Genomic DNA, 26,994 nt, shown 5'->3' on the forward strand with positions numbered 1-26,994 from the left:
CCGTCGGCCCTCGTCCCTCCACCTCCTATCCCAGCGGCCGTGGCACCGGCGTCCGCGCGGGCGTGGGCGGCACGCAGTGTGGACGGAGCAGACGGGCGGCGGAGCCCCTGCTTCGGCTCGAGCTCGTCTCGCCGCGGCCCTGCCCAGCTGCTGCTCCAGCTCGTCGCGGCGGCGGCAGCACCTCTTCTCCCCTCTCCCTCGGGGCGGGACGGCACAAGCTCGAGCAGGGGCGGCGGCTGTGGAGGCCCGCGGCGGGGCGGCCTTCGCGCGGCCTGGCGTGCGGATCGAGCTCGGGCCCGTAGCCATGGCACCGGCGGGTTCCCCGTGGAGCTCCCTCCGCTGGCGAGCAGGGGCAGCCGCGGTGGCGTGGCGAGCAGGGGCTGCCGTGGTGGCGCGGCGAGCGGGGCGGACGCAGCGAGGCGGCCACGGCGTGGCGGGGCGGACGCACCGCGGCGAGGCAGCCGCGTCGTGGTGGGGCAGCCGCGGCCGAGCGGACGCGGCAAGGACAGGGCAAGCACGGAGGTGAACGCCATGGCGCGGCGGGGAGGAAGGGGGAGAGGGAGAGAGCCACTACAGGAATCGCAAGGTTCACCGTCGGCCGATTTAAGACCGTCGGGGCCGACGGTAATAATTAAATTATAGGCGTCGGTGGTCCTTCCCCGACGGTTATAATTTTATAACCGTCGGTTTCTGTTAAAGGCGTCGGCAGGCCGACGTTTTTAATTAAAACCGTCGGCTACGAGGGTCGGCCGACGGTAATAATTAAAACTGTCGGGTAGAGCCGACGGTTTTATCGCGGGACCCACCAGGCCGGAGTCGCTTTCCCCAATCTCTCCACACCGCGCCGAGGGTCGCTTTCATTCCAATCTTCTCCACACCGCGCCAGGCCCGCCGACCGCGCCCAGTCTTCGCCCGCGCCCGCGCCGCCGCCACCGCCGACCGCCCGCGCCCGCGCCGCCGCCTCCCCGTCCCTCTTCTCCACCGTGCGCGCGTGCCCGGCCCTCTTCTCCGCCGCCTCCATGGCCAGCGTCCGTGCTGGCCCGCGTCGCTAGGGTTGACGGCGCGCGAGGGTGAGCTTGGCGGCGGCGCGAGGCTGCTCGGCCTCGGCGAGCACGCCGTCCACCGGCATTGTTGACTCTCGGCCTCGTCCACCGCGCGCGCGTCCCCGGCCCTCTTCTCCGCCTCTCCCTGCCGGTCGTCACGCCCAGAGGCAGGAGGGGCGCCGCCCATCCCCGGCTCGGTGACCGCTCCGTCCACCGCCCCCGTCGCCTCTGACCAACAGGCCCGGCCGTCGCGCCACCGCTGCCGCCTCTGCTGTTCGGGCACCGCCACCGTACCAAGGTATTTTCTTCTTCTTCTTCTCTGTATAGGTTACCTAATAATGTGAAAAGGGATTTAAACAATATGCATCACCAACACATGTTTGTTGTAGTTTTGATTTGTTGTAGTTTTGAAAATGGGTTGCTCGATTTGTTGTATAGGTTCTCGATTTGTTGTAGTTTTGAAAATGGGTGACGACCGTAAGGCGATGTATGATGGATGGAGTCGAACTGGCGAGCATACTATGGAATGGGCTCGTATCGCAAATGCTTTCATGACCCAAGCCTTTGCCAGTGGTTGTACTGTTGCGAAGTGCCCGTGTAAGAATTGCAAGAATCGTCTACGTCAGTATAGACATGAAATACAGGTTCACCTTTGCAAGGACGGATTTATGCCTGAGTACCTGGTGTGGCACGAGCATGGGGAGCTGGAGCATGCCAGTGAGTCAGACGGAAACGATGATGAAGATCGGATGGATGAGATGATAGCGGATGTTGGTAGGGAGTACGAAAAGGAGTCACCGCCGGAGGAGGTACAGAAGTTTTTCAGGCTTCTTGCCGCCTCAGATGAAAAAGTGCATGAAGGTACCAATGTGACCGTTCTGCAGGCGGTGACACGCCTTATGGCGATGAAGTCCAAGTACAATTTCGCGAACAATTGCTACAATGGTATCTTGAAGCTGATCATTGATCTCCTTCCCTCAAATCATAAGATGCCGAAAGACCTATACCAATCTAAGAAGATTTTGGCCGGTCTGGGCATGAATTATGAGAAGATTGATGCGTGCGAAAATAATTGCATGCTATTTTGGAAGGAACACGAGAACGATACTCATTGTATGCATTGCAATGCGTCCAGATATGTGGAGGTCGTGAGTGATGATGGAGAGAAAGTAACTACAAAAGTATCGGTCAAACAACTTCGGTACATGCCTATCACGCCAAGGCTTAAACGGTTGTATCTGTCCCAAGAAACAGCAAAGCAGATGAGGTGGCATTCCGAAGGTAAACGTGAGAGCGAGGACAAAGATATTATGGTGCATCCTTCAGATGGCGCAGCTTGGCAAGCTCTGGACCGTTTTGATCCGGAGTTTGCAAAAGACTCCAGAAATGTTCGTCTTGGGTTGTCAACAGATGGTTTCACTCCTTTCAGCACCAGCAATAGCCCTTATTCTTGTTGGCCTGTTTTTATCATGCCCTACAATCTGCCTCCCAACATGTGCATGAAAGAAGGATATATATTCCTCGCGGCCATCATTCCTGGTCATAAACATCCGGGGAAGAAAATCAATGTGTTTATGCAGCCATTGATTGAAGAGTTGAAAGAGCTGTGGCAAGGGGTAAAGGCATATGACAGCCATAAAAAATGTGAATTTACCTTACGTGCCGCGTATCTATACTCAATCCATGATTTGTTGGCATATGGCATTTGGGCTGGCTGGTGTGTCCACGGAAAATTGTGCTGCCCCATATGTATGGCAGACACGGATGCGATCTGGCTGAAGTATGGAAAAAAAGTCAGTTTCTTTGATTGCCATCGACGATTCCTTCCTTCTAACCATCCAGAGAGGAGAGATATTCAATCATTCCGAAAAGGCAGGAAGGTTACAAAAGGACCATCTCGTCGATTGACAAGCGAACAAAAAATGGCATGGCATGAAAAGTTGAAAGAGTCTGTAGAAGGTGGCTTCGAAGGGTATGGTAAAGAACACAACTGGACTCATATTTCATTTCTTTGGGAGCTACCATACGCAAAGGCGCTGCTTCTACCGCACAACATTGATTTGATGCACCAAGAGCGTAATGTCGCTGAAAGCATCATAAGCATGTGTTTTGATTTTACCGGTCAAACCAAAGATAATTTGAATGCTAGGAAAGACTTAGCTGATCTTTGTGATCGTCCTGGGCTTGAGGTTAGAACAAATACAAGTGGAAATGAAAGTAGGCCACGAGCTCCATACTGTGTGAAGCCAGAAGAAAGAAAGCAAATATTTAGTTGGTTGAAAACATTGAAGTTTCCAGACCGCTATGCAGCTAACATCAAACGATGCGTCAATCTCAACACCGGTAAACTCAATGGGTTGAAGAGTCATGATTACCATATTATGATGGAAAGACTTGTACCGGTAATGTTCCGTGGCTACTTTAAGCCTGATTTGTGGAAGATGCTTGCTGAACTTAGCTACTTCTACAGGCAGATATGTGCTAAGGAAGTGTCGAAGAAGATGATGCGGCAGTGGGAGAAAGAAATCGTGGTGCTTGTATGTAAGATGGAAAAAGTCTTTCCGCCTGGCTTTATGAATGTGATGCAACATTTGCTGGTGCATTTACCATATGAAGCGTTGGTAGCAGGACCTGCACAATTCAGGTGGATGTATAGTCAGGAAAGAGAATTGAAAAAACTTAGAGCTACAGTACGTAACAAGGCAAGAGTAGAGGGATGTATTGCAGAGGCATTTGCAGCTAAAGAGATAACAAACTTCTGTAGCAAGTATTTCTCACGTTCCAACAATTTGAATGCATCTACGACACGATATCATAATGTAGAAGAGCAACCTACGACAGAGCTTCAGATTTTTCATTGGAAGGGTAAAGGTGTTGGGGCTGCCACTTCTCATTATATTTCGGAGGAAGAGAGGAACTACACCATGCTTTACCTGTACTTCAACATGGAGGAATTGTTACCATATTTCAAAATGTTTGACGAGCTCTATTGGACATCTTCTCGAAGACCCACACAAAGTCAATTGGATAAGCTACGCCGTCAAGGCATAAATGGTGGCCCAAACTTCGTGAACTGGTTTCGTGGACATGTAATTTATCTATCCATTCTTTGTTCTTCAATTATAGTTCACATGCTTATCACATAGTTAATAACTTTGTCTATTTCCGTATATGTAGTGTATGGCCGATGCCAACATCTCTGCTGACTTGCGCCAGATGTCACATGGTCAATTGAAAGGAAGGGAGTTTAACCGATATGACATCAATGGATATCGTTTTCGAACAGCAAGTTTAGAAGTCAACCGTCCACTTGCAGCCACCTCAAACAGTGGAGTCTTATTAACGGCCGCAGAGGGTAGTGGAGAAGTGAATAATTACTACGGTGTTCTTCAAAAAATAATTGAGTACACATTTGGCGGTCCGAAAGAGCTGAAGCTTGTGTTTTTTGACTGTCAATGGTTTGATCCAAAATCCGGCACGCGAGTGGATGATTTTGGAATGGTGGATGTTAACCACAACTCGCGGTATACAGCCCATAACAACAATGTTGTACTTGCGCATCAAGTGGAACAGGTGTACTATTTAAGTTATCCTCATCCGAGTTTGAAAAATTGGTGGGTTGTATATAAAGTTAACCGTGAAGTGCACCCTCAGCGTTTTGATGAGTACGTAGAGAATCATGAAGATGATGATGATGTTGGTGTCTATCAAGAAGAAGTCGACGATGAGTATGTAGAGAATCATGAAAATTTTAGGATATCTTCTGGGACAGGACTCGCAGAAATAGCTAGTGGTACCCTAGAGTTAATGTCAGAAGAACAAGAAGTAGGCCCTTCAAGAAAACGTACTCGACAGTCACAAAGGATCATTGAAAAACAGCAAAGGATTATCGAAGAACAAGAGATATTTGAGGAAGAGAGTGAAGGAGAAGAGATTGAAGAAGATGTAGTGCAAGAAGAAATGGAAGAACTAGAGAGACGTGAACAACGTGTGGCGGAAGCAGATTCTGATGCTGATGATTTTTTATTAATATTTGATTATATTAGTGTACGCATTCATTGTTTATTGTTTTACATTGTTTAACAACTTTATTGTTTTACATTTATTGTTTATTGTTTTATATTATCGTATACTGATCGTTATTTTGAAATTTGTGCAGATGTGGAAGCAGCTAAAGGGGAAGGTTAGGCGCGGTGGTACTTCGTCCTCTACGTCTCAGCCCAGTAGTGGTTCAGACCGCCCGGACCCTTTTCTGGTACTTGTTTATTTTTGTCAATCTAACATTTATTTGCTATCTAATATTTGTTTGCTATCTAATATTTGTCAAATGTTTATTGCATTTGCAGGGCACTACCCCGAACGCACAGCGTCAGAGGCAGTTAAGGTGTCTTGTGGATGAGCAGGCACCAGAGAGCGAGGTTGTTGGGAGACCGTTCGAGGAGGAGACTGAGGCTGCCAGGCAGCCGGCGGAGCAGGGAGTAGGCTCAGGAGCTGACTTGATAGAGGAGGTCTTTGGGCGGTCCTCCTCTGAGGGCGGCTCTGAGGGCGGCGGTATGGAGGGCGATGACGAGGGCGATGACGAGGGTGATGATCTCGATCGAGATGCAAGGTTGGCAAGAGCGGCAGAGATAGCTGAGCAAATGCAGAGGGTGGAAGGGAAATGCCCCTACAGGTACACTTTTGCATTAGTTCATAAACTATCTTTTACAATAGTTTTTTGTCAAATAACTAATATGAATTTTACAGGTTACGGAGGCACCTTTTTTGTTATCCAGAGAGAAGCTTGGATAACCGGGTTGTTATAAGGCCGAAGGGTACTAGGGGCTGGGTCGAGCCTGGGTGGGATGGCAAGGGGCATCGACGAATTGTTAACACAGAGTTGGGAAATGCCATCCGATATTGCTTCCCAAGGATGGTTCTTGTGGGCGGCCAGAGAATAGCTGCGCATAGTTGGGATCACTATGCGCAGAAAGAGTATGGCAATTCGGGTACTTGTCAGGACAGAGTTTGGGAGATGTTTTGGGTAAGTTTGATTTGGTTTATAAATTATATTACATCTTGCTTTGGTGGACATTAATTGATTCGTTTGTGCAGAACTACTTTCGCTTGGAGGATGGCGCGAGTGAACCATATGCGAGGTTCGTTTTCCATAATGCAGCGAGAAGACGTACAAAGGACTCCTTCTCTGAAGCACGGATCAAAGCTGTGACCGTGTACTTCAAGACCAAGTTGTGGAAGCCTATGACCAACAAGCGAGCAAAGAAAATACACCTCAGTAAGGAGGAGTACTTGCAGAGCTACGTGGATTGGGTCTGTGTGGACCAGGAAGCTTGGGAATGGCTTTGCGAGTACTGGGCGTCGCAGGAGTACAAAGACATTTCGGATAGAAACCGCAGAAATCGGTTGAGCAAGCCTGGGTTGCACCGCTATGGACCAGAGGGACATGTGCGGAAGGAGCAAAGATTGGTATGAATTACTACAATCATTTTTCTATTACATCAAAAACTTGTATTACCTAAACTGTTGGATTTTGGTATTGCAGGAAGCTGAAACCGGTGTCCGTCCTACTTTTTTCGAGGTTTACCTCAAGGCGCGCAAAGGCACAGACCCAGATCGCCCGGAGCAATTGATTGACGAGGGAGCAATGGAGAAAATGGTAAGTATCTTCAGTGTTGGTTATATCTTCCATGAAGTCATATTACATCTATTCGTGACCTCAATGTATGGTAGGCAAAATATGCTGAGTATTTCAAAAGGAGCCATAGCGATGATGTGGATTTTTTAAAGGAGCCGTTGGATGTGGCTGTGGCGTACGACGCCGGCGGAGGTCTACCGCATGGGAGGTATGTAAACATATTGATGGTTTATAAGTTAATGATTATCGATTCATAACACTTGTGTTTTTTTTTGTAGAATTGGGTTGGGCGATGGGTATGTGGATCGTGAGGCTTATTCTAGACGACGGAGCTCCAGTGCCAGTTCTAGTCGGTCACAGTCTACTGCGGAGACAAATGAATTAAAAGAGCAATTGAGACGTACCCAAGAGCAGATGCAACAGATGCAGCAACAGATGCAGTATTTGATGATGGCACAGGTAATATCTTACGTTGTAACATGAGGCGATCATCTGTTTTCTTAAGATCTCATCAATAATTTACGTATGCAGTTCTTGGCTGGGGGTAGCACCGGATCTCAGTTCGGTATGCCACAGCAATCACAAGGTTCCGAGAGTGGCCAAGCATATATTCCACCACCTCAGGGATTCATGGCGATGTTGGGCGCATCTCGGTCTGGAGGCCAAGCTTCTACAGGTGTTCTCCCACAAATGCCGCCGTTCGGTCCGTGGTGGCAGACTCCGCCAGCACCATTTCCTCCACCAGCAGCGGTATGACAATAGCTAGCCGCTTTCTTCACTTCTGTGATTAGTACCTCAGCTCAACGTTTCGATCTTCTCATTAATTTTACCTCAACTACTAGTACTGAGCTGTGATCCAAGATATATGGTTCCGTCTCAACTAGCTCAGCAATTGTTACCCATACTAGTCACCCAGAACAGAAATAACACTACCCTTGGAGCTTTAATTAGTGATTTACCCTGGAACTAATGCAAAGTTGCAGAGGGCCTGATAAACTAGCCCCCAACATATTTACATTACCAAGATGATTGACTCAGTAGCCACTGTTTTGCTATCGATAAATCCATTCCCGTTTTGCCTTGATAAAATCTTTGCCTGCCAAATGCAACAGGATATGTACATTTTCCTATCTACTATAGGAAATTTGCTTACCCCAAGGCTTAAACGGTTGTATTTGCTTCTCGTAGGGTTCCCGTCAAGGAACGCCTGATGGCGACATATTTCTCAATTTGAGCGGTGGAGGTGCGAGTGGCGGAGGTGCGAGTGGCGGAGGTTCGAACCACGACATGGCGATGGATTGATCACCTTGCGGGGAAACTTGAATTTGTCACCTTAGAAGACTTTGAACATGTTTATGTGAGATATTATGCTTGTGTTTATGTGGATTTTGGACATGTATTACTGTTGAGGAGGTTATGCTTGTGTTTATTGCTGTTGACTGTATGGATCGGAGGTTATGCTTGTGTTTATTGCTGTTGATCGGAGGTTATGCTTGTGTCTATTGTTCTGTATGGATCGGAGGCTGTGTCTATTGTTCTGTATGGATCGGAGGGTGTGTGTTCTGTATGGATCGGAGGCTTCCCAGCCGGGAGGGAGAGAAAGAAAACAGGGGCGGTAAAAAAAATAATTTAAAACTGTCGATTCACGAATATGGGGCCGACGGCTTTAAAGTTTAAAGGCGTCGGTGGTCGGCCAAGCCGACGCCTTTAAAAATTTAAAGGCGTCGGTGACTTTGGCTGGGCCGACGGGTTTAAAGGTTAAAGGCGTCGGTGGTGGGCCAGGCCGACGGTTGTAACGTGTTAAAGGCGTCGGTTGTCAGCCGACAGCTATACGGGGCGGTCCCCGCGTTAAAGGCGTCGGCTCGTGCCCCCGACGGCTTTAATTCATAAAACCGTCGGTACCGACAGCTTTACTGGGTTAAAGGCGTCGAAATAGTTCCGACGGATAAAACCGTCGGTCCACCGACGCTTTTAAGTTAAAAACGTCGGCTACTGTTCAGAACCGACGCCTTTACGGCCGACGGTGAATCCACCGTTTACTGTAGTGAGCTGACGGGTGGGCCCGGTTTTTGCAAGGGCAAAGAAGACTTTTTATGTGGTGCGGTGTGTTGGAGACAAAAATCAAAGAATGAAGTGTGTTGTTCACAATTTTAAAGAGTGGAGTGTGCTGTTCACAAATTCACCATTTGGAGATGTGCCACAGACCAATTTCCCATGAAGAAGAATGGCGAAAAGATGGACCTGAATTTTGGATGGAATTTATACAGTTTTTCCTTTTGCCATCTCACGTACTAGTAATAACTGACATCGCGTAACAAATGAAACAACATGATGATCCACATCTAGCGAGCAACAAAACGCTCCATCGTCATCAAGAAACAAACAAAGAAAGAAAGAAAGAACAAGGCTACAAATCATAGCAGGCCGTACTACCACCATTCGGTGGCATCCAGCCAGACTTCCAACCAAACTACATACTAGCACTTGGTGTGTTTGCGCAAGCGACCGGTCGGCCGGCAACGGTGGGTCGGCGGCGCAGCAGACGTGCGCGCGGCTGGATCAGGAAGACGAAGCTGCGGCTCCACCGGCCTCGCTCTACGCGGCCGCCTTGTTGGGGTGCACCTTCTTCTTGACGAGCCCGAACAGCCCTCCTCCCCTGCCGCCGCCCGACGACGAGGCCTTCTTCCTCCCGGCAGAGGCCCCGGCGCCCCGCCGCTTGGCCGTCCCCTCCTCCTCCTCGGCCGCCGCCGCCGCCATGCGCCGGAGCTTCTCCGTGTACGCGTTCTTGAGCACGTACGCCTCCACCAAGTCGCCTCCCATCATCGACGCCATCCCTGATCCTCTGCTGCTTGCTCTGGCCGTGAGCTCGTTGAGCAGAGCTGGGGCGTATGCCCGCACCTTTATAGCATCGAGGAGAGCAGGGGGCAGGGGCGCCGTAGACTTGGCACGCAAGCTGAGGCGAGGAAACTGCCAAGGGCGTCGAAGAATCTAGGTTGCTTTGCTTGGGGCGCGCGGAAGCTCGCCCTGGTCGTCGTCGCCACGCCGAAAACGAGCCGCGCTGCAAGCGTGCGCCGGAAACGGGCCGAACGGAGTTTCCGCGATGTCACGCGTGACGCGACACCGGCAAACCCGGCCCGGAAGTCTGTCCCGCGCCTACGAGGCTACGACGTCGCCGTCGCGCTCCGTCCTCCGCCCGCGGCCGCGGGGAGACGCAGAGGCGCGGCGGCTCGTGATCGCGCCGTGGGCATGCCGGCACGGGTTGGTACGGTTTCGTTCGGGGAGCTCGCTCGCAAATTTCCGGGATAGTTCTGCCGGGCGGCGGCCGAAGGTCGCGGTTCAGAGGGGAGGTGGAAACTGAAACGTGGTGGAAAAACCGACGTGTCGACGTTCAGCTCAGGTCCACGGGCACGGTGGGGAAAAACCGAAAAAGGATGGCGCCCGGCGACAGCCCGCTGGAGCTGCAGCCCTGCCTGTCCTTGTTTTTATAGTAGCTATTCTGAATTCTCTCATTTCTTGAATTTATTTAGTATTTAGTAGTCTGATATAAAATAAATAAAAAGAAAGACTCTTTTTCAAAAAAAATCTTTGATATACATTAAAATGCTATTTTCGTCCCGAATTATTATATTATCTCTTCTCCTTCATTATTATGAAATTCTATTATCATTAAAATATTGATTGACAGACAAATTAATAAAAAAATGAAACGGTCGACCGTGGTGGGCCCGTTCGCTAGGAAAGGTGCGTCCGGTACAAGACTCAAACGTGCCCGTGACATCCAGTTCCTCGCGCGTCCCGGTTCCATATGTGTGGTTTTTCATTTTTCGCGGACATGACTGAGCACGTATTTTATTAAGAAAAAACTATTTTGCAGACATAACTTGATGCAAACCAAATAGGGGTTGACCTACACAAACGCACAAAGAACTTAAAAAAAGAGAAAAAATAAAAAAGACCAACAAAACCAACAGCCAACAAGTTGACAGAATGACGACGACAGAAGAGAAGGAAACCCGCTCGACCCGCCAAGCCAACCAAATGACCTAACACATGAGTACCTACACGAAGAACAACATCACCGAGGTCACTAAGATCACGACACAACATGAGGGTGGCTAAGTATCCACCAGAAACAGTAGCACCACAACGGCAAAGTATCCACCGGAGACGACCAACAAGCAGCGCAACCATAGCGGCAAAGCATCCGTTAGAGTAGGAGTAGCAAGGGCGGCAAAGTATCTGCCAGAACGAGCAAAGCAGGGGCGGCAAAGCATCCGCCAACACAATGACGGCAAAGTATCCGCCAAAGTAGTCGCCGCTCCAGCAAACCAAGGTGATGATGTGACAAGGGAACACAAGTAGGCAACGCACATGAGGACGATCACCCCCGGCAAGTCACAAAGGAATCAGGCCGCCGCGGAGGCATGGAGAAATCCCAAGATGACGCCCTCAAGAGGGACATGACGCACCAGGCGCCATCGTCGTCAGTCCGAGACACCGGACATGGTTTTCACCAGGTGGCGGCGGCTCGAGGCGGACACATAGACGGCGGCGGAGGTCAGGCGGCAGCGGGAGGCCAGCAGAGGAGGCATGGAGGTCTCCCATAACAACGCCCTCAAGAAGGGCATGACGCACTAGTCGCCAACGTCGCCGGTCTGGAGCCCCGGACATGGTTTTCACCAGGGAGCCCAACTCCATGCCAAGGCCGGCTAAGAGCCACGCGGATCCAAGGGAGGGAGGGTGAGCCACGACGCCAGCCGGCGCCCCCAAGGGGCGGCGACAGACCGAGGCGAACCCGTTGGCAACAGCGAGCGACGCCAGCCCCGGTCAGCAGAGGCCGGAAGAGGGCAGACCCACCTTCGGCCACCGTCCCAGACGAGGACCACCACCGGCGGTCGGTGACGAGCAGCCCCACGGCCACCGGCGCCAACAGACGACGGGGAAGGGCAGCCGGAGCAGCCACAGCCCGCGCGGCCCGTCGGCGAGCCCTCCCCGCCAGCGAGCCCACCACCGACCGAAAGAGGGCAGACCCACCTCCGACCACCGCCCCCGACGAGGACCACCACCAGCGGTCGGTGACGAGTAGCCCCACGCCCACTGGCGCCAGCACATATGATGGAGAAGGGCAGCCGCAGCCCCCGCGGCCCACCGGCGAGCCCTCCCCGCCAGCGAGCCCACGGCGCCGACGAGGGACCAATCCTCGCCGAGGGAGGGAGGCCACGAGCAAATCCGGCCATGGGGGGCCAAGATCCGGCAAAGGGGACGCCGGATCCGGACCCAGAGGCCGCCGGCGACGAGGGGTGGGGTAGGAGCGGATGAAAGTTGGGGGAGAGAGGGAGAAGGGAGGGAGGAGGCGAGCGAAGCCGGCTTCGGCTCCGCCGCGGGCTGCCGCCGCAGCCCGGCCGGTCGCCGGCGGTGGCCACCGGGAGCAGCTGGGGTGGGGACGGGGGCCTACGGCGCGGCGTCGGAGGACGGGCCCAGGGAGGACGAGGGGGGATGTGCATTTTTTTTGTGTGTGTGTTTTCATCACGGGAGGAAAAGGAACCAATTACATTAGTGCTGCTTACATACACGCACATTGCATTTATATATTTTTTCAGAGTTGATGGGTGGTGGGGGGTTCTTGTTATTCTGATTTCCCAGGATTATTAACTCATACTTAGGCGAGACTTTTGACGCCCAACGGTTAACGGTAGAAACAAGCTTTCCGTAGCCATCGTCCTGGGTGCACCCATCATCTGTGCTGGCTATAAATGTACTTTGAGTGGCTCTTCTCTAGGAGCTTGATGATACGCTCCTCCAGATCCTCATCCTCACCGCACCTCCGGATAGTGTTCCTTTCGCCATTCGAGACGATGACGACCTCCTCTTTGTAGGTTGCAAGCAGATTGGCCACGACCACGTTCATCTTGTACTTGTTCAGAGCCACTTCTGCTTTCTGAATGAGAATCTCTGTATCTGTCTCAAGCTGCACGCCGTTCATTTCAAAAAAAAAGGAGGTTACACAAAGGGTTGCAATATTGCGTAAAACTACCTAACAGCCGTTCGGCGTCAGATATTGTCTCTCCCATAGTATCACCATGCTGCTGCAGGCAAAACTGACCTTGAAAGATATGCAAAAGGCCATGGGGGCCCATTGGTTTCGAAGAACTGAAAGCATTTTGGGGACCTGACTTAGCTTCATATCCAGTGGGCCTCCGGCTGACTGAATCTTATGTTTGGCCTGCACAATAAGCGAATTCCCTATGAATCATGCGAGGTACTAGTACTTTGCAGTAAAGCATGATAAAAGAATTCTGGATGAGACGTTAAACGCAACCAGGCAACACATCTCCTACTGTAAAACATACCATGCTATCCCATGGAACATAAAAGTCAGAGACGGCGGCAGCGAGATAGAACATCCCGTGGAGACTCACAGAGCTCATAGATGTAGCCACCATCTTCAGTAACTGCAATAAAGTGTTGTGCAATGCTGTTCAGATTACCTTACCCATGTGACTCAAAGAAATAAATCAAAATTGCAGTACCTGAAGATATTCAAATATCGTGGTGAATGGGAGTTTCAGCAGAGCTCCTCCTTCAATAGCCTGCAAGAAATTCACCTATTAGCCAATGTCTGTACATCAGTGAGCCACTATCAAAAGTTGTAACGAGCACATGTTGTACCTTGCCATACTCCCCAATTGCCTTCTTTACCTCCGTCGTGTGGGACTCAACCACTGATAAAAACAAACATAATAGATTCTAGCACAGTAAGGAATGGTCTTCATATGTTCTTTTAATGTGCACTAGAAGCAGTAAATTACCAACCTTGAACCTTAGATTCTGTAGTTACATCAAAGAAATTGAGAAATGAATCATCAGGCAGGAACCTACAGAAAGGTTGGCAGCTCCCACTGCAGTCACAAAGAACAGCATAAAGTATTTCAGAAATTGCCCTCAACCTCAAGTTATATGGAGAACAATCTTCTTTGCAGTATGTAGATACTTAACAGTTGACAAAACTGAAAGATAAAAATTGTGGGCTAGCTATAGCCTTGTGGATTACCGTCGATGCACGAAGATGACGGCATAACCAGCCTTTAAGAAATACCTATATCACCAAAAAAGAAAAAGGAAATCAGTACTCGGGAGTACTTACTATTCATCAAAAGTTGTACTGGAAAGAGACTATTCATACTTTCAGTGTATTTATGAGACAGCCATCACAACTAACAAGGGATCACATGGCAAACCATATGTTCAAGCCAATATAACATTCTGTACAAGTACATCAGAAACTATGAGGCATGTAAAGCATAATCTCTTAAGTTTCAAAGGAGACACAAAGATTTGTTTACTGAAAACACATAACATTAACAACTGTAAACATTCCCTATTTTAGATGTATATAAAAAGGTGCAGTAAAGACTGCCACTGGAAATTTAGGGATAATTTGCACTGGAAAGGTGCAGCAAAGACTGCCACTGGCTATAGGAAATAAAAGACAAATCCATCATCCCAAATGGGGCTTGAAATCAGTGTTCAAAATTTCAGCTGAAATTTCTCAAATTTCGTATCTTTTTTTTGGTCATGACGAAATTACTGCCCGAAATTTTGGGGTGCTAATTGAAAGGTGCACTTTTTAGTCCAAAATTTGGTGTTTTCGCCGTGGACAAAAAGAAATCAAAAAACGAAATTCTAATCCCTACTTTAAATTGCAATAATTTTGAAACACTCTCTCAAGCGGGCCATATTGCAGTGTACATGCTTTCGGGACCAGCTCATAATCAGAAGCTAGTTACTACACGCATCATTGTAGCACACTTTACAATCTATAAGGAGAAACAAATCTTCCGTGGCGAGGAAAACTTATGATCACGGCTGACCGGAGCGTCCGTGTGATTTGGAACAGAGTGCACTGTGGGAAAGCCACTCGCCATCATCGCGAGCAGCTGAAGCTGGCAAGAAAGCTTACTCGGTGGACGCGGCGCCGCGGTGGCCGGAGCTGAAGTTGTCGATGTAGCGCACGCACCGCTGCTCCAGCGGCACCGTCGTCCCGCCCGACGTGACGCACACGATCCGCCGCCGCCCGCCGCCCTCTGCGCGCGCATTGCGAAACAGGCTCGCACGGGTTAGATAGAGCTAGCGCGCGCCGCGCGGCCAAAGGCTCGTCGCCACGCCGACGCGCCTCAGGTGTTCGACGAAAAGACCCGCGCACGTCGCGTGCGCGGGGGCCTTGCCAAGAGGCAGCGCGCGGTTACCTGAGGAGGGATGGGAAGAGTTGCGCGCGAGGAACTCCTGCAGCCTGGCGGCGACGGCGCCGGCATCCCCCAGCGGCGGCGCGGTGGCGAAGAAGGATTCCGGGTCCTCCGCCGCGACCATGGCTGCGGGGGCTTGGAGGCCGGCGGTTTGAGGGAGGGAGCGGCGAGAAGGGCAGTGGAGTATTTAAAGGAGCGCGAAACTACCCACCACCCCACGGTTGGCGGTTGTTCTCTTCTATCCGGCTGTTCGCCAAGTCCTCCAACTCCAACCTCCATGGCTCCATCAGTCCATCAGCATCTCCAAAGCTAAAATTCGTGTACGAGTCCGGCTAGTCGTACTGGTATACCCCGCCGAATTTCAGTCAGGGACGGCGCTCAATTAGTTTTTGTTCACAATATAAACCGGATGGTTTTCCTTCATAAGTTTTTTTTTTTCAAAATACACTTTATATACACAGGCCGGAATGCTCACATACATGCACGTTTGCTTATAAAAATATGAGGAGGGCTCAAATCTGAGTGGATATATTCCTTCCTTAGTTGAGCCCCACTCAATTTGCAATTTGATAATGTTTTCACGGCCAGAGAAATGTTTATTAGTACCGGTCCTAGGGGCTGCTTTATACCGGTTGATTCAACCGGTACTGGCTGGCCGGCCATTCAGTACCGGTCGCATCAACCGGTACTAAATATGCGACCCATAGAAGAAAAAATACAAATGGTTGCGAGGATTGGAACACACAACATCAAGTCTCCCGTATAGCTTCCTTTACCATCCCATCTCTGCATCACATGTGCCTATGTGCGAGATATTTTTTTTTGAAGTAACCCATGGAGGCCTATTTATTACCGGGTCAAAACACCGACTGATACTAAATGTCACCCTTTAGTACCGGTTGGTGTCATTGACCAGTACTAAATGGCCGCGCTATTTTAGTACCGGACCATAACACCACCCGCTACTAAATGACTTTCGAGGACAAAAAAATGTCTGCCTGGTACTAATTTCGCACGTTAGTACCGGACGAAAATGTGTCCGGTACTAATGTGTTGGACGAAAGGCCATTTTTCTTGTAGTGTTTGTTGGTGTACAAATCACATCTCCGTCTAAATAAGCAAATCAGTTGCATATCGAGATGGTAGATTTATTGGCATCTATCTTTCATAGCATGTTTCTGGTAGAAATAAGCCCTCTTTTATCATATATATATATATATCATTGGATTCTTAGAAAAAATACATAACAGATAGGATCGAGAAAGAGGAAAAGCACAAGGATCACACGAACGATGTGGATATACAAGGAGCGCTCAACTACCAGATGTAGGTTTGTTAAAAAAAAGAACTTCAGAAGTAAATCGCACGAATCAAACAATTACATGTGCATATATAAACAGTTTATGCGGAGAAATGAAAAGTTTGATATTGCCTAAATATTTTTCTATTAGTAGCAATGGAAGGTGAAACGAGATGGCTCTACACTTCCACGCTAAAAACGTTCCATCCCGCCTGTGTTCCGGTCTTTTAGTATCATGAGTTTGACTCATTCCCATCCACGCTAAACGCGGCGGGAACAAATACCATGGGACGACGAAACCATGTGAAAAACACACGAGCCGCGCCGTTGGGGATGCTTATCATTTCGTACGTGGCTGGCGTGTGGCCATTGCCCATTGCCGTGGGCTTGGTGATGAGCGCGGCCGCGGCGCCGCTCATCTCCGGAAGCCTGGAAGGCTGGAACCCAACCACCTGGGCCCCCTCTGTTGCTCGGCTGCTAGTAATAGCAGAGAGGAGGGGATAGGCTAGCTAGCTAATCGCGCGACGGCGCGAGGGCCCCTTCCTTGCTCTCTGCCTGCTGTGCCGTGATCCATCATCCAGTAGATCGGGCCGGTACCACTACCACCGCGCACACGGCCGCTGCACACATGCCCGGCCGCGCCGCCCGGAGATGGCCGGCGCGCGGTGGCCTAATTCCTCCCTGGGCGTGGGCCGCCGGACCTAACCTAATTAAGCTACGCGTGCACTTTTGTTACATGAAGCGCCTGCGTTTCTGGTTGAGCAACGACCGTGAATGGGCGGGCCATGCATGATACCGAGTGTAGCTAGGAAGAACAGCACGTCGTCCTCCATCACTCCTGCCTTTACTACTTATTATTAGCTGCTGGTGGCCTGGCGTCATTACGTGCATCAACAGCTGGGATCAATCTTGCATCAACCGATTCATAATGTCTCTCCTACTGTCGTCGGGTCAGGCGGCGCGGCCATTCCGATCCGGTCCGTAGTACATCCCGGCTATGCAATTAGGCCAGTTTTAATGGGAGTTTTATGCAGAGTTTAATTTCATGACATTAAATACCACCACTTTTGCTGACATAGCAAGGAGGGAGAATTGTGGAGTTTCATGTGATGTGAGAAGAGTTTCATCGCCATAAAACCGATCTAATACAGTTACCTAGTTCTCAGTCTAGATAACTGTGCTCATAAAACTCCCACTGAGACTGCCCTTACTAATACAGTAATCCTTTTACATTGGGGTACGGTGCACTCATCAGCTAGCTCCGATCCGTCCGTGCAGTGGCCCATCTGCACGCTCAGGAGTCAGGACCGGTTTGACGCCTTGACCGAAGAACAAACTAACCATACGCATGCGCACGGGGGCATGCCTGTGGCCAGCGGACCCAGAGATGTCTAGGTAGAAGTAGAACTAGGCCCGATCATTTCTCGGGCTGGTTCCGGGCTGAAAGAAATCCAATACCTTTTTTCACCCTATATACTCGGCCCAACCCAACCATTGGATTGGATTTTTTTGGCCCGAGCCCGACCCGACACGTGATCGGGTTGGGTTCGGGTTGCGTAGGGGCAAGCTTGATTTTTTATGTACAAAATACGGGTCGGGTTGGGTCGGATTTTGGGTCAAAAATTTCAACTCGTGTCCATTCCTTTTTTTGTCGGGTCAAAGATTTTGGCCCGAGCCCAGCCCACGCATTAATCGGGTAGGGTTGGGTTTTTTTTTGAGCGGGTCTGGTAGACCGTGATCAAAGAATGCACAAATTCTGGCAATACATGTTTTTGGCACCGTTCATATATCCGCGACAAGACATGTATGCTTTGTAGCTAGTGTTTACATAGAATGTCTTATTTTTCGCAAGCTTTGTTTCTACTACATTTATATGGTTTATTACATATGTCCGTCTGCGGCAGTTATTCTTCGTTTATATACCACTGAGTAACAATGTTTTGCGAGAAACATGTCTCAAATGAAGTATATGGGACAAATAAATAAGCTCCATTTTGACTACTCCCTCTGTCCTAAAAACAAATTATTTTAGGATTCAAAATTTGTCTCAAAATAAGTCATTTTATCCTATTTAAAAAGTGCATGTCCATAAAAAATCAATTAGTGCCAAATATGGTTAATAAATAGAGATAGATATGATCATTTTATTTTCTTATTAATTTGTCATAAAATTGCAATGCTTTTTTTAGGAGGGAGTACGTATGTAAATCTACTATCACTGGCCATGTTTGGTTTACCCTACCACACCTAGCGCTAGAAAGGAATCTTACAAGTATGGAGTATTAAACGAAATTTATTTGCAAAATCTTTTTACAGATGGATACAACTTTGCGCGATGAATGTAATGAGTCTAACTAATCCATGATTTGCTACAATAATACTACAGTAATCATCCTCTAATTATACGATCAAAGGCCTCATTAGATTCGTCTCGCGGAGTAGCGTGAAGTTGTGAAATTAATTTTGTAAACTGCTTTTATTTAATATTTCTAATGGTCAAAGTTTGCTATAGTAACTCTACTGAATCAAAATGGCCACTATTAAGGACGCAGCAGGCAGCACCAACATCAGCTGACGTTCGGGGCTTTTGGGATCAGCAAAGATTGGCGCGTCAGCGCCTGCCTTGCGGAGCACTATACAAAAGACAGTAGAAAAGAAAAGCAACCCGGTGGTGGGTGGGGGCATGGCCGGCGGGCGTCGCCGCGCCGGTGCTCCGCGGCCCGGCCGCCGGCCCGCCCGTCATCTACGAGCAGCGGGCGCGCGGTGGGCAGTACGATTCCAGCCCACGCTCTGCCTCGCCCAACAGCCCTTTCTTTCTGGGCCATGTTTGGTTAGCCTCTTGAAATATTTTTCATAAAAAAACAAATGTATGTATAGAATACTAAATAAAGTTTATTTGTGAAAATTTTTCACGGATGGATGTAACTTTTCGAAACGAATCTAATGAGCCAAGTTTCATCATGATTGGCTACAGTGATGCTACAGTAACCACCTCTAATCATTCTCTGATCATGCGGTCAAAAACGTTATTAGCTACAGCACATGCTATAATATTATAATTGTGAAAATTGTAATTAAACTTCATTTAATACCTCTAATTAGTGGTAAAAGGCCCTAACCCCTGCTGGGCTTGACGACGCACGCCGGTCTTCTTCAAACACACACGATAGCTTGCAATTAAAAAAAAAAGAAAGTGATGTCCAACGAAAAAAAAACAAAAAGAGGATCCGAATTGGATCGGGGCATTGAACCCGACGTGAATCGAACACGCAACCTTCTGATCTGGAGTCAGACGCGCTACCATTGCGCCACGGATCCGGCGTTGATGGTCGTACTTAAGATATAAACTTGTTATCTGGAGCACCTTTAAACATGTAATCCAATCCGACATGCCTAGCAACGGTTGGTCGCAGGAGGATTTGTTTGTTGCCCACTTGGCGGATACAGACAGTGGGTCCCCATCGCAACGTTGGGTTCATGGAGCCGCAGCCGAAAAGCTCACACAAATGACAAACCTACGAAACTAAGGGGGTCATTTCCAGGGCTCCGCGAGCGGCTCCATCGCTGGCTCCGGCAGGAGCCCTGCCAAATGGGTGCGCTGACGTCGGGCTCCAGGGGAGCGCTCCAGAGAGCTGGAGCTCTTTTCCTAGCTGCTTCGACGGAGCCGGTGGAGCCAGAAAATATGACTTCATCAGCTCCGGCTCCGGCTCCGGCTCCACCGGTTGGAGGAGCCCTGCCAAAGACCCCTAAACATCAAGCAAGGCACGGAGAGAGAGAGGAGGTCCAAAAGAAAAACGGGAACTAGAGGCTTCAAAGCTCTCCCACGCCGGGCCCCACCGCCTCACCTCCGCCCAATCACCAGAGCCCATGTCAGATGGCCTCATCCTCCGTGCCCTCCCAGGTGGCTCTCTCTCCTCCCCTTCCCGCTTGCCCCCCTCCTGCTCGGCTCTTTCCTCCCACCACCACCACTCCGCCCCTCCATTTCTCCAAGCCACCCGCACTCGGCGCGTCCCGCCAAAACCCCGAGCCCACGAACCCTAGCCAGCGCCCCCACCCCCCGGCGCGCCATGTCCGTCGCGCCCGCGGCGGCGGCCGCCCTCGTCGCCTCCACCTCGCTCTCCGTCCCCGCCCACCTCCGCCTCCGCCGCTTCCGCCTCCACCCGCGGCCCCCGCCTCCCCGGCTCCCGTGCTTCCGACGGCGATCGCGGGCCGCCCCCGTGCGCGCCGTCCTCGAGGACCGCGCGCCCCCGCCGGCCGAGGAGGACGCCGCCAAGCGCGGCGGGCTCAGCGGGAACGGGAGCGGCGTCGGGTACGACGATGCCGCCGTCCAGGCCTACCTCGGGAGCAACGGGAACGGCAACGGGAGCGTCGGCGCGGGCGGGAACGGCGCGGCGGTGAAGGAGAAGGAGGCCGCGGCGCCGACGACCGCGAGTAGCGCGGCCCTGGTCCCCGTCGTCCCGGCGGTGGAGGACGAGAAGCGGAGGAAGGAGAGGGTGGAGGAGATCGGGAGGGAGGACGCCTGGTTCAAGCAGAGCGGCGGGGAGCAGTTGCCTCAGGTGCGTTCTGTTTGCTTGTCGTCCGTATATCGCTGCATGTTGCTTTGACTGAAGTCAGTGGCGCAGCTTGACTTGGGTGACATCAATTCAATGCAATGTGGGGACAAGTGCATTCGTGGTACTCTAGTTGGAACGGAGTTCAAATTTAGGTAGGAGTATAGTACCAGCATCACATATCTTCACAGGCTAATACTGAGCTAGTAGCATCATCCAAGGCTCTCTGGAGCAAAATCGATCGGGCCTGGTTGAAAATGCAACAGGCTGGCTGGTTGGTTCACTGTGTCAGGTTGGGTAGATGATACATGGCCCCAACTTTACGTCTTTACCCTTTGGCTTCTGAGGTTATACGAGGTTCCCACCTCCCAGCATGATTCCCACAATACCAATTTGGTAACCATGATATGTAATGATATTCAGTTGCCAATATCTGAAGAACATAGCTGCCGTTTCTTTGTCATTCACCGTCCTCCTTCTCCCTTTCCCTTTAAAGTTGAATAACTAAATATTGCAGGTGTCTGTTGCTCCTGGTGGTCGCTGGAATCGGTTTAAAACTTATTCAACGATTCAAAGAACATTGGAAATATGGGGCTTCGTTTTTACATTTATATTCAAGGCTTGGCTCAACAACCAGAAGTTCACCTACAGAGGTTAGTAATTCCCTTTAGAAGTTTTTTTTTTGAAGGTCCCGGGTTCGAGCCCCAGCTTTTGCACATTTGTGTGGGTAAGGCTTGGGGCTTAAAAACAACCCTTCCCCAGACCCCGCACAGTGCGGGAAGCCTACGGCACTGGGTACGCCCTTTAAGGAACTCACCCGTACATGTTTGCTTTCGTACCTGTCAAAAGAAGTAATAAGCTGTTCCCATCTATTTTATGATTTATGTTATCACATCTTTGTTACAAACATTTGTGAATACAATTGAAAAAAAATTCCTTCATCCTATACAACAGTGTGTATTGCGTGCTAGTCAACACATTGGATGCATATCACTTACACAATGATGTTCATAAATGTTTTGCAATTTTTTTGGTGTTTTTGTGCATAATACATTCTGTGATATCGAAGAGTTAACTAGATGTTTGCTTCGAAATTGTATACCTTGATTAAACATCTAAAACAACTTCTGCAGGGGGGATCACGGAAGAGAAAAAGAAAATGAGGAGGAAAGTTCTTGCCAAGTGGCTAAAAGAGAGTATTTTGAGATTAGGCCCCACATTCATCAAAATAGGGCAGCAATTCTCCACCAGAGTGGATATTCTTCCACAGGAATATGTGGATCAGTTATCTGAGTTACAGGTCTGTGTGTCGAAACTTTTTTTAATTGTAGATATGCCTGGTGTCAGAAAGTAATTTTACCACCCTCTATCATACACAAGCCTAAATGTTTGCTAAAGTTAGTTCTTACCAAGTGGCTAAAGGAGAGTGTTTTGAGATTAGGCCCCCCATTCATCAAAATTAGGCAGCAGTTCTCCACCAGTGTGTATATTCCTTCACAGCAATATGTGGATCAGTTATCTGAGTTACAGGTCTGTGTGTTGGAACTTATTTTGATTGTAGACATGCCTAGTGCTTAGAGGAATTGCTAGAAAGTAATTTGAACACCCTCTATGTACATAAGCTTAAATATGCACTAAAATTAGCTCAGTTTTCTAGATCTACCTAGTGGATAACCAAACTTGCTAGCCTCATACTGTGCTAATGTGAAGGAAGAAAATAGCTGTCAGATGTGCTATGAAATTATGTTGTTCTCTTTTCTAGTTTTTAGCTAATGCACATCCCTATATTAATACCCTTATTATGATGAAATCATGGAATTATTGTCTCTCATGCAGGATCAAGTTCCTCCATTTCCTTCAGAGACAGCTGTAAAAATTGTCGAAGAAGAGCTGGGGGCATCTGTCAATGAGATATTTGATAGATTTGATTTTGAACCAATAGCTGCTGCTAGCCTCGGTAATAAACTTGTGATGTTAATAAACACGTTGACACAATAATCATCTATCCTCTTTTGGCAGGCCAGGTTCATCGGGCACGTCTGAATGGCCAAGAGGTTGTCATCAAAGTGCAAAGACCTGGTCTGAAGGAGCTGTTTGATATTGATCTGAAGAATTTAAGGGTAAGTTATTTATAGTGTTAGTACTCCTAGGAGATACCGTGCCTTTATTTTTCAGATAATGGAAAAAAACATCCTGCATCATACATGGTTTTATATGTGCTATTGTCTTTTATTATAATATAAGAAAAGACATTATGTTTGTTACCTAATCTGAGTTCATTTTTTACCATTTGCTAAAAAAAATACTAATTGGTTCTAGGTAATAGCTGAATACCTTCAGAAAGTGGATCCAAAGTCAGATGGTGCCAAGAGAGACTGGGTTGCTATTTATGATGAATGTGCATCTGTTTTATATCAGGTAACTTAGTTTTATGAGCATGTGTTGTTGTGCTGTACTTGACTATGTTATTAACTTATTGTTGATCATGTAATCAGCTCATGTTTTTTTATCAGGAAATTGACTATACGAAGGAAGCATTTAACGCTGAAAAGTTTGCTGAGAACTTCAAAAAATTGGATTATGTGAAGGTTCCTGAAGTTCACTGGAAGTACACTACACCTCAGGTTTCTTCTATACAGAAACTTATAAAACAGATGTAACTAGCAACTTGGAATAGACAGTTAAGTTTATTTTATATTGATTGCAGGTTCTAACAATGGAGTATGTCCCAGGAATTAAAATTAACAGAATACAGCAGTTAGACAAATTAGGAGTCGATCGGAAAAGGTATGTATTGTATACCAGTCAGCCATGGCCTCAATTTTCTGTCCCAACTGACATTGGCTGCTTCTGGCTAACGTGAATCACTTCCAGATTAGGCCGTTATGCTGTTGAGTCCTACCTTGAGCAAATCTTGTCCCATGGATTTTTCCATGCTGACCCGGTTAGTTGTTCTGTACATCCTCCACAAACACTGCTGTGGTCATTATTGTTACTCTCACCTTCACAACATCCTTCACTTCATTGCTATTCATGCATTGGCCTGTTAAAAGTTGTATCATTGAATTTATGAGGTCCCTTTTGTCGGGGATAGATCCCTCGGTACCCACAAGGCAGAAAGAACACGGACTCCTACTAGGATTCCTCTGTAATCCTACTAGAACTCATATCTTGTAATCCTACTAGTACTTCTACCTTGTAACTCACTAGTAATCCCAAGGGCAGGGGTACATGGATCGGCAGAAAAACCTCAAGCCTAGACTAGCATAACATCAATCTCACCCAATACAAACCACTAAACACAAACAGGATGTAAGGTATTACGCTATTCAACGGCTTGAACCTGTCTAAATCTTGTGTTGTGTGCACCATTGATTTCCTGATCTTGGCGACACCTTGCCTACAAATCGACTACCTCGGGGTATCCCTCAGTAGGTTAACGGTAAAACACCGACACCTTTGTCATGGTGCACGTTAGCCTTGGCAGATTTATGGCTCACCTTTCTGTGCGTATGTGCTTCAGCCATAGACAAAATCCAACATGCTATTATATATTGCAAATTTCGTGAGACTGAATCATCCCTACTGTCTTCTTGCTCAATTTTAGTATCTCAAATAGAGCAGCTGTTATGCTCTGGCTTAAGAGCTAATGGTGGTTTCTTTACAGCATCCAGGAAATATTGCTGTTGATGATGTCAATGGTGGGAGGCTTATCTTCTATGACTTTGGAATGATGGGAAGGTAGCATACAATTTTCTTTATCCTTTTGCATAAGCTTCATTTCTTGAGAAAATTTGTGTCACTTCCCTTGATCTAGTTGCGGTATGGATAATCTAATCTTCACTCTTCTTACTTGCAGTATCAGTCCAAATATCCGGGAAGGACTACTAGAAGTATTCTATGGAGTTTATGAAAAGGATCCTGACAAAGTAAGTCTCCGGGCATAATAGCATCCGAAGGATAATTTAGACCCTGTGAAGTTCTGGTAGTGTTGAATCCTGTATATCTGCAGGTTCTTCAAGCAATGGTTCAAATGGGTGTCCTTGTTCCTACCGGAGATATGACTGCTGTCAGAAGAACAGCTCAATTTTTCCTTAATAGGTAGTTATATTTCACTGAGAAGATTTTTCTCCCTTAAATAGGCATGAGAGCTGCGTTCCATTTCATTAAGAAGAAAGAGTAACCAAATATGATGCTGTCCCTGAGAAGATGTTACCTTGTAGTTATTTGCAAATAGAATCTTTTGAACTGTATGACCCTGAAGTTTGACATTACTTTGTTGTGCTTATTATTTATAGCTTTCAAGAGCGCCTCGCAGCACAAAGAAAGGAGAGAGAGATGACAACTGCAGAATTAGGATTTAAAAAGCAATTAACTAAGGAGGAGAAGTTCGAAAAGAAGAAGCAGAGACTTGCTGCAATCGGTAATGCTTTGTAACGTACCAATGGACTTATGGACTTGATCGATGGAAACATGTTGAGTTGTATTCTGTTAATTTCGTTATTTTGACTCAAACTAAATTTTGCAGGAGAGGATCTTTTGGCAATTGCTGCTGATCAACCATTTCGGTTCCCTGCCACATTTACATTTGTGGTCAGAGCATTCTCAGGTTTGAATGTCTAATAGCCTACATGTTTTCTGAGAAAATGATTATCATACTGTCATTGTTCCTCATGCTATCTCCATTCTTTGCAGTTCTAGATGGCATTGGGAAAGGCCTTGATCCTAGATTTGATATTACAGAGATTGCTAAGCCGTGAGTACTTAATTCATTACTAGCATTTCATACTTTTATTTTTTTAACAAAGAAATACGTGAAGCTTGCACATCTTTCACTTATTTTGTACTCTTAAAAGGCTAAATTTTTTTTCAGCTTGACCTTTTTTCTGGAGCTGACTTGAGACATCTATTAAATTTGCTAGATATGCCCGGGAATTGCTAAGATTTAATGAAGCTGGTGTTGAAGTAGTTGTAAAGGCAAGTTTCAAAATTTGGTCAATGCTGTTGTTAACCTATCTATATGGTGGCCTTTCTTTGGAGTATTGATATTGAGAGTTTTAAGTGCTCTTGATTTTCATCATATATCAGGATGCAAAGAAGAGATGGGAAAGGCAATCCCGTGCATTTTATAATTTGTTCCGCCAACCTGACAGAGTTGAAAAGCTTGCACAAATCATTGAGCGTTTGGTAAGTACAAACACTATTTCGTGTTGTATTTGTGTTGTTTGCACATGGCCTTCGAGGAAATAGTGTCATTGAACTCGATGGATTGCTGTTTTACAGGAGCAAGGTGATCTCAAGCTTCGTGTCAGAACACTGGAATCAGAAAGAGCATTTCAAAGAGTTGCCGCTGTTCAGAAGACTATTGGATATGTGAGTTAAAAACTATTAACTTTTTTGTTTTGTTACATCATGCTGAACTATGAAAGGAAGGACATACTTCTGATGGATAGCGCTGAGTTCATGCAATTCAGTTAGCTCCCGCATTGAATGTACTTGTAAATGTTAAAACAAAGTTGACATAGGGTGCCTGCAAATTCAAAGAAAGAAATTCGATCATGTGGAACACCCGTTGCGTCATGAAATTAGTTTCTTTATTGACTATTTTTTTCTGAAGTTCCATATGGTCATAACATGTCCTGAAGCACTGTTCTTTGTCATCCAGGGAATTGCTGCAGGTAGTTTGGCGAACCTTGCAACAATGTTGTACTTCAATTCGATCCGGGTGAGTTTTCCAACAAACTGGAGCATACATTTCACCAAATTTCTAGCATGCATTTGTTTTACCACACCTTCAATCAACCATTGCAGGGACCAGCAACAATTGCATACTCTCTTTGCGCATTCTTCGGGCTACAAGTTCTTGTCAGCCTTATCAAGGTGAAGAAGTTGGATCGGCAGGAGAGACTGATAACCGGCACTGCCTGAGTTCTGAGTCGCCCGTCCATCAGCGAGGACTGATCCGTCATTTTTCAGTGTTGCCCGATGTCTTCACCATCCCATTTTTTGTTTCTCTTCTGCCCAATTTTACTCCCACGCAATGTAGCATAGCCACGGCCACCGGTGTCTAATATATTTGTATGTAGATGCGGTGTATAACAGAAACATGTACATAGTGTATAATAGACATTTTTACATGTATCGTTCGCTTCTATGGTGCATCAGAAACAAAGATTTTGTTTCATATAATGATTCAGGGTGGATGACAGGTTTGATGGTTTCA

At 47.8% G+C, this 26,994-nt stretch overlaps 4 protein-coding genes and 1 non-coding gene across 6 annotated transcripts; 2 read left to right on the forward strand and 3 right to left on the reverse strand.

The window, feature by feature from the left end:
- Positions 1–1,347: 1,347 nt before the first annotated feature.
- On the forward strand, positions 1,348–5,834 carry LOC120655057. Its single transcript, XM_039932784.1, has 5 exons — positions 1,348–4,132; positions 4,221–5,090; positions 5,203–5,298; positions 5,390–5,715; positions 5,819–5,834. Exons 1-5 carry the CDS (start codon positions 1,457–1,459, stop codon positions 5,832–5,834), a joined length of 3,984 nt encoding a protein of 1,327 aa, XP_039788718.1. The 5' UTR covers positions 1,348–1,456.
- Positions 5,835–8,903: 3,069 nt separating this feature from the next.
- LOC120706156 lies at positions 8,904–9,559 on the reverse strand. The gene has a single exon (XM_039990734.1). It carries the CDS (start codon positions 9,508–9,510, stop codon positions 9,274–9,276), a length of 237 nt encoding a protein of 78 aa, XP_039846668.1. The 5' UTR covers positions 9,511–9,559; the 3' UTR covers positions 8,904–9,273.
- A 2,618-nt stretch (positions 9,560–12,177) lies between these two features.
- LOC120706162 (phosphopantothenate--cysteine ligase 1-like) lies at positions 12,178–15,066 on the reverse strand. Its single transcript, XM_039990745.1, has 9 exons — positions 14,925–15,066; positions 14,639–14,762; positions 13,730–13,774; positions 13,492–13,577; positions 13,348–13,400; positions 13,209–13,268; positions 13,029–13,130; positions 12,782–12,901; positions 12,178–12,646 (listed from the first exon to the last, which is right to left on the reverse strand). The coding sequence occupies exons 1-9, from the start codon at positions 15,043–15,045 to the stop codon at positions 12,413–12,415; spliced, it is 945 nt and encodes a 314-aa protein (XP_039846679.1). The 5' UTR covers positions 15,046–15,066; the 3' UTR covers positions 12,178–12,412.
- A 4,401-nt stretch (positions 15,067–19,467) lies between these two features.
- TRNAW-CCA lies at positions 19,468–19,539 on the reverse strand. The gene has a single exon. It is a non-coding gene; the product is annotated as a tRNA-Trp (tRNA).
- Positions 19,540–20,137: 598 nt separating this feature from the next.
- LOC120706172 (protein ACTIVITY OF BC1 COMPLEX KINASE 8, chloroplastic-like) lies at positions 20,138–26,994 on the forward strand. 2 transcript variants are annotated; one of them, XM_039990757.1, is made up of 20 exons: positions 20,138–20,777; positions 21,289–21,424; positions 21,905–22,071; positions 22,608–22,728; positions 22,791–22,891; positions 23,091–23,189; positions 23,285–23,395; positions 23,479–23,558; positions 23,646–23,715; positions 24,439–24,512; positions 24,631–24,700; positions 24,784–24,872; positions 25,070–25,194; positions 25,300–25,380; positions 25,467–25,527; positions 25,694–25,748; positions 25,860–25,958; positions 26,055–26,144; positions 26,437–26,496; positions 26,583–26,994. In XM_039990757.1, exons 1-20 carry the CDS (start codon positions 20,289–20,291, stop codon positions 26,697–26,699), a joined length of 2,295 nt encoding a protein of 764 aa, XP_039846691.1. In that variant the 5' UTR covers positions 20,138–20,288; the 3' UTR covers positions 26,700–26,994. The 2 variants fall into 2 exon arrangements, 1 of the variants encoding a protein (XP_039846691.1); XR_005688218.1 differs by lacking the exons at positions 26,055–26,144; positions 26,437–26,496; positions 26,583–26,994 and having other exon boundaries at positions 20,198–20,777; positions 25,645–25,748; positions 25,860–25,933.

The sequence above is a fragment of the Panicum virgatum genome, chromosome 1K (assembly GCF_016808335.1).
Source record: "Panicum virgatum strain AP13 chromosome 1K, P.virgatum_v5, whole genome shotgun sequence".
Classification (NCBI taxonomy): domain Eukaryota; kingdom Viridiplantae; phylum Streptophyta; class Magnoliopsida; order Poales; family Poaceae; genus Panicum; species Panicum virgatum.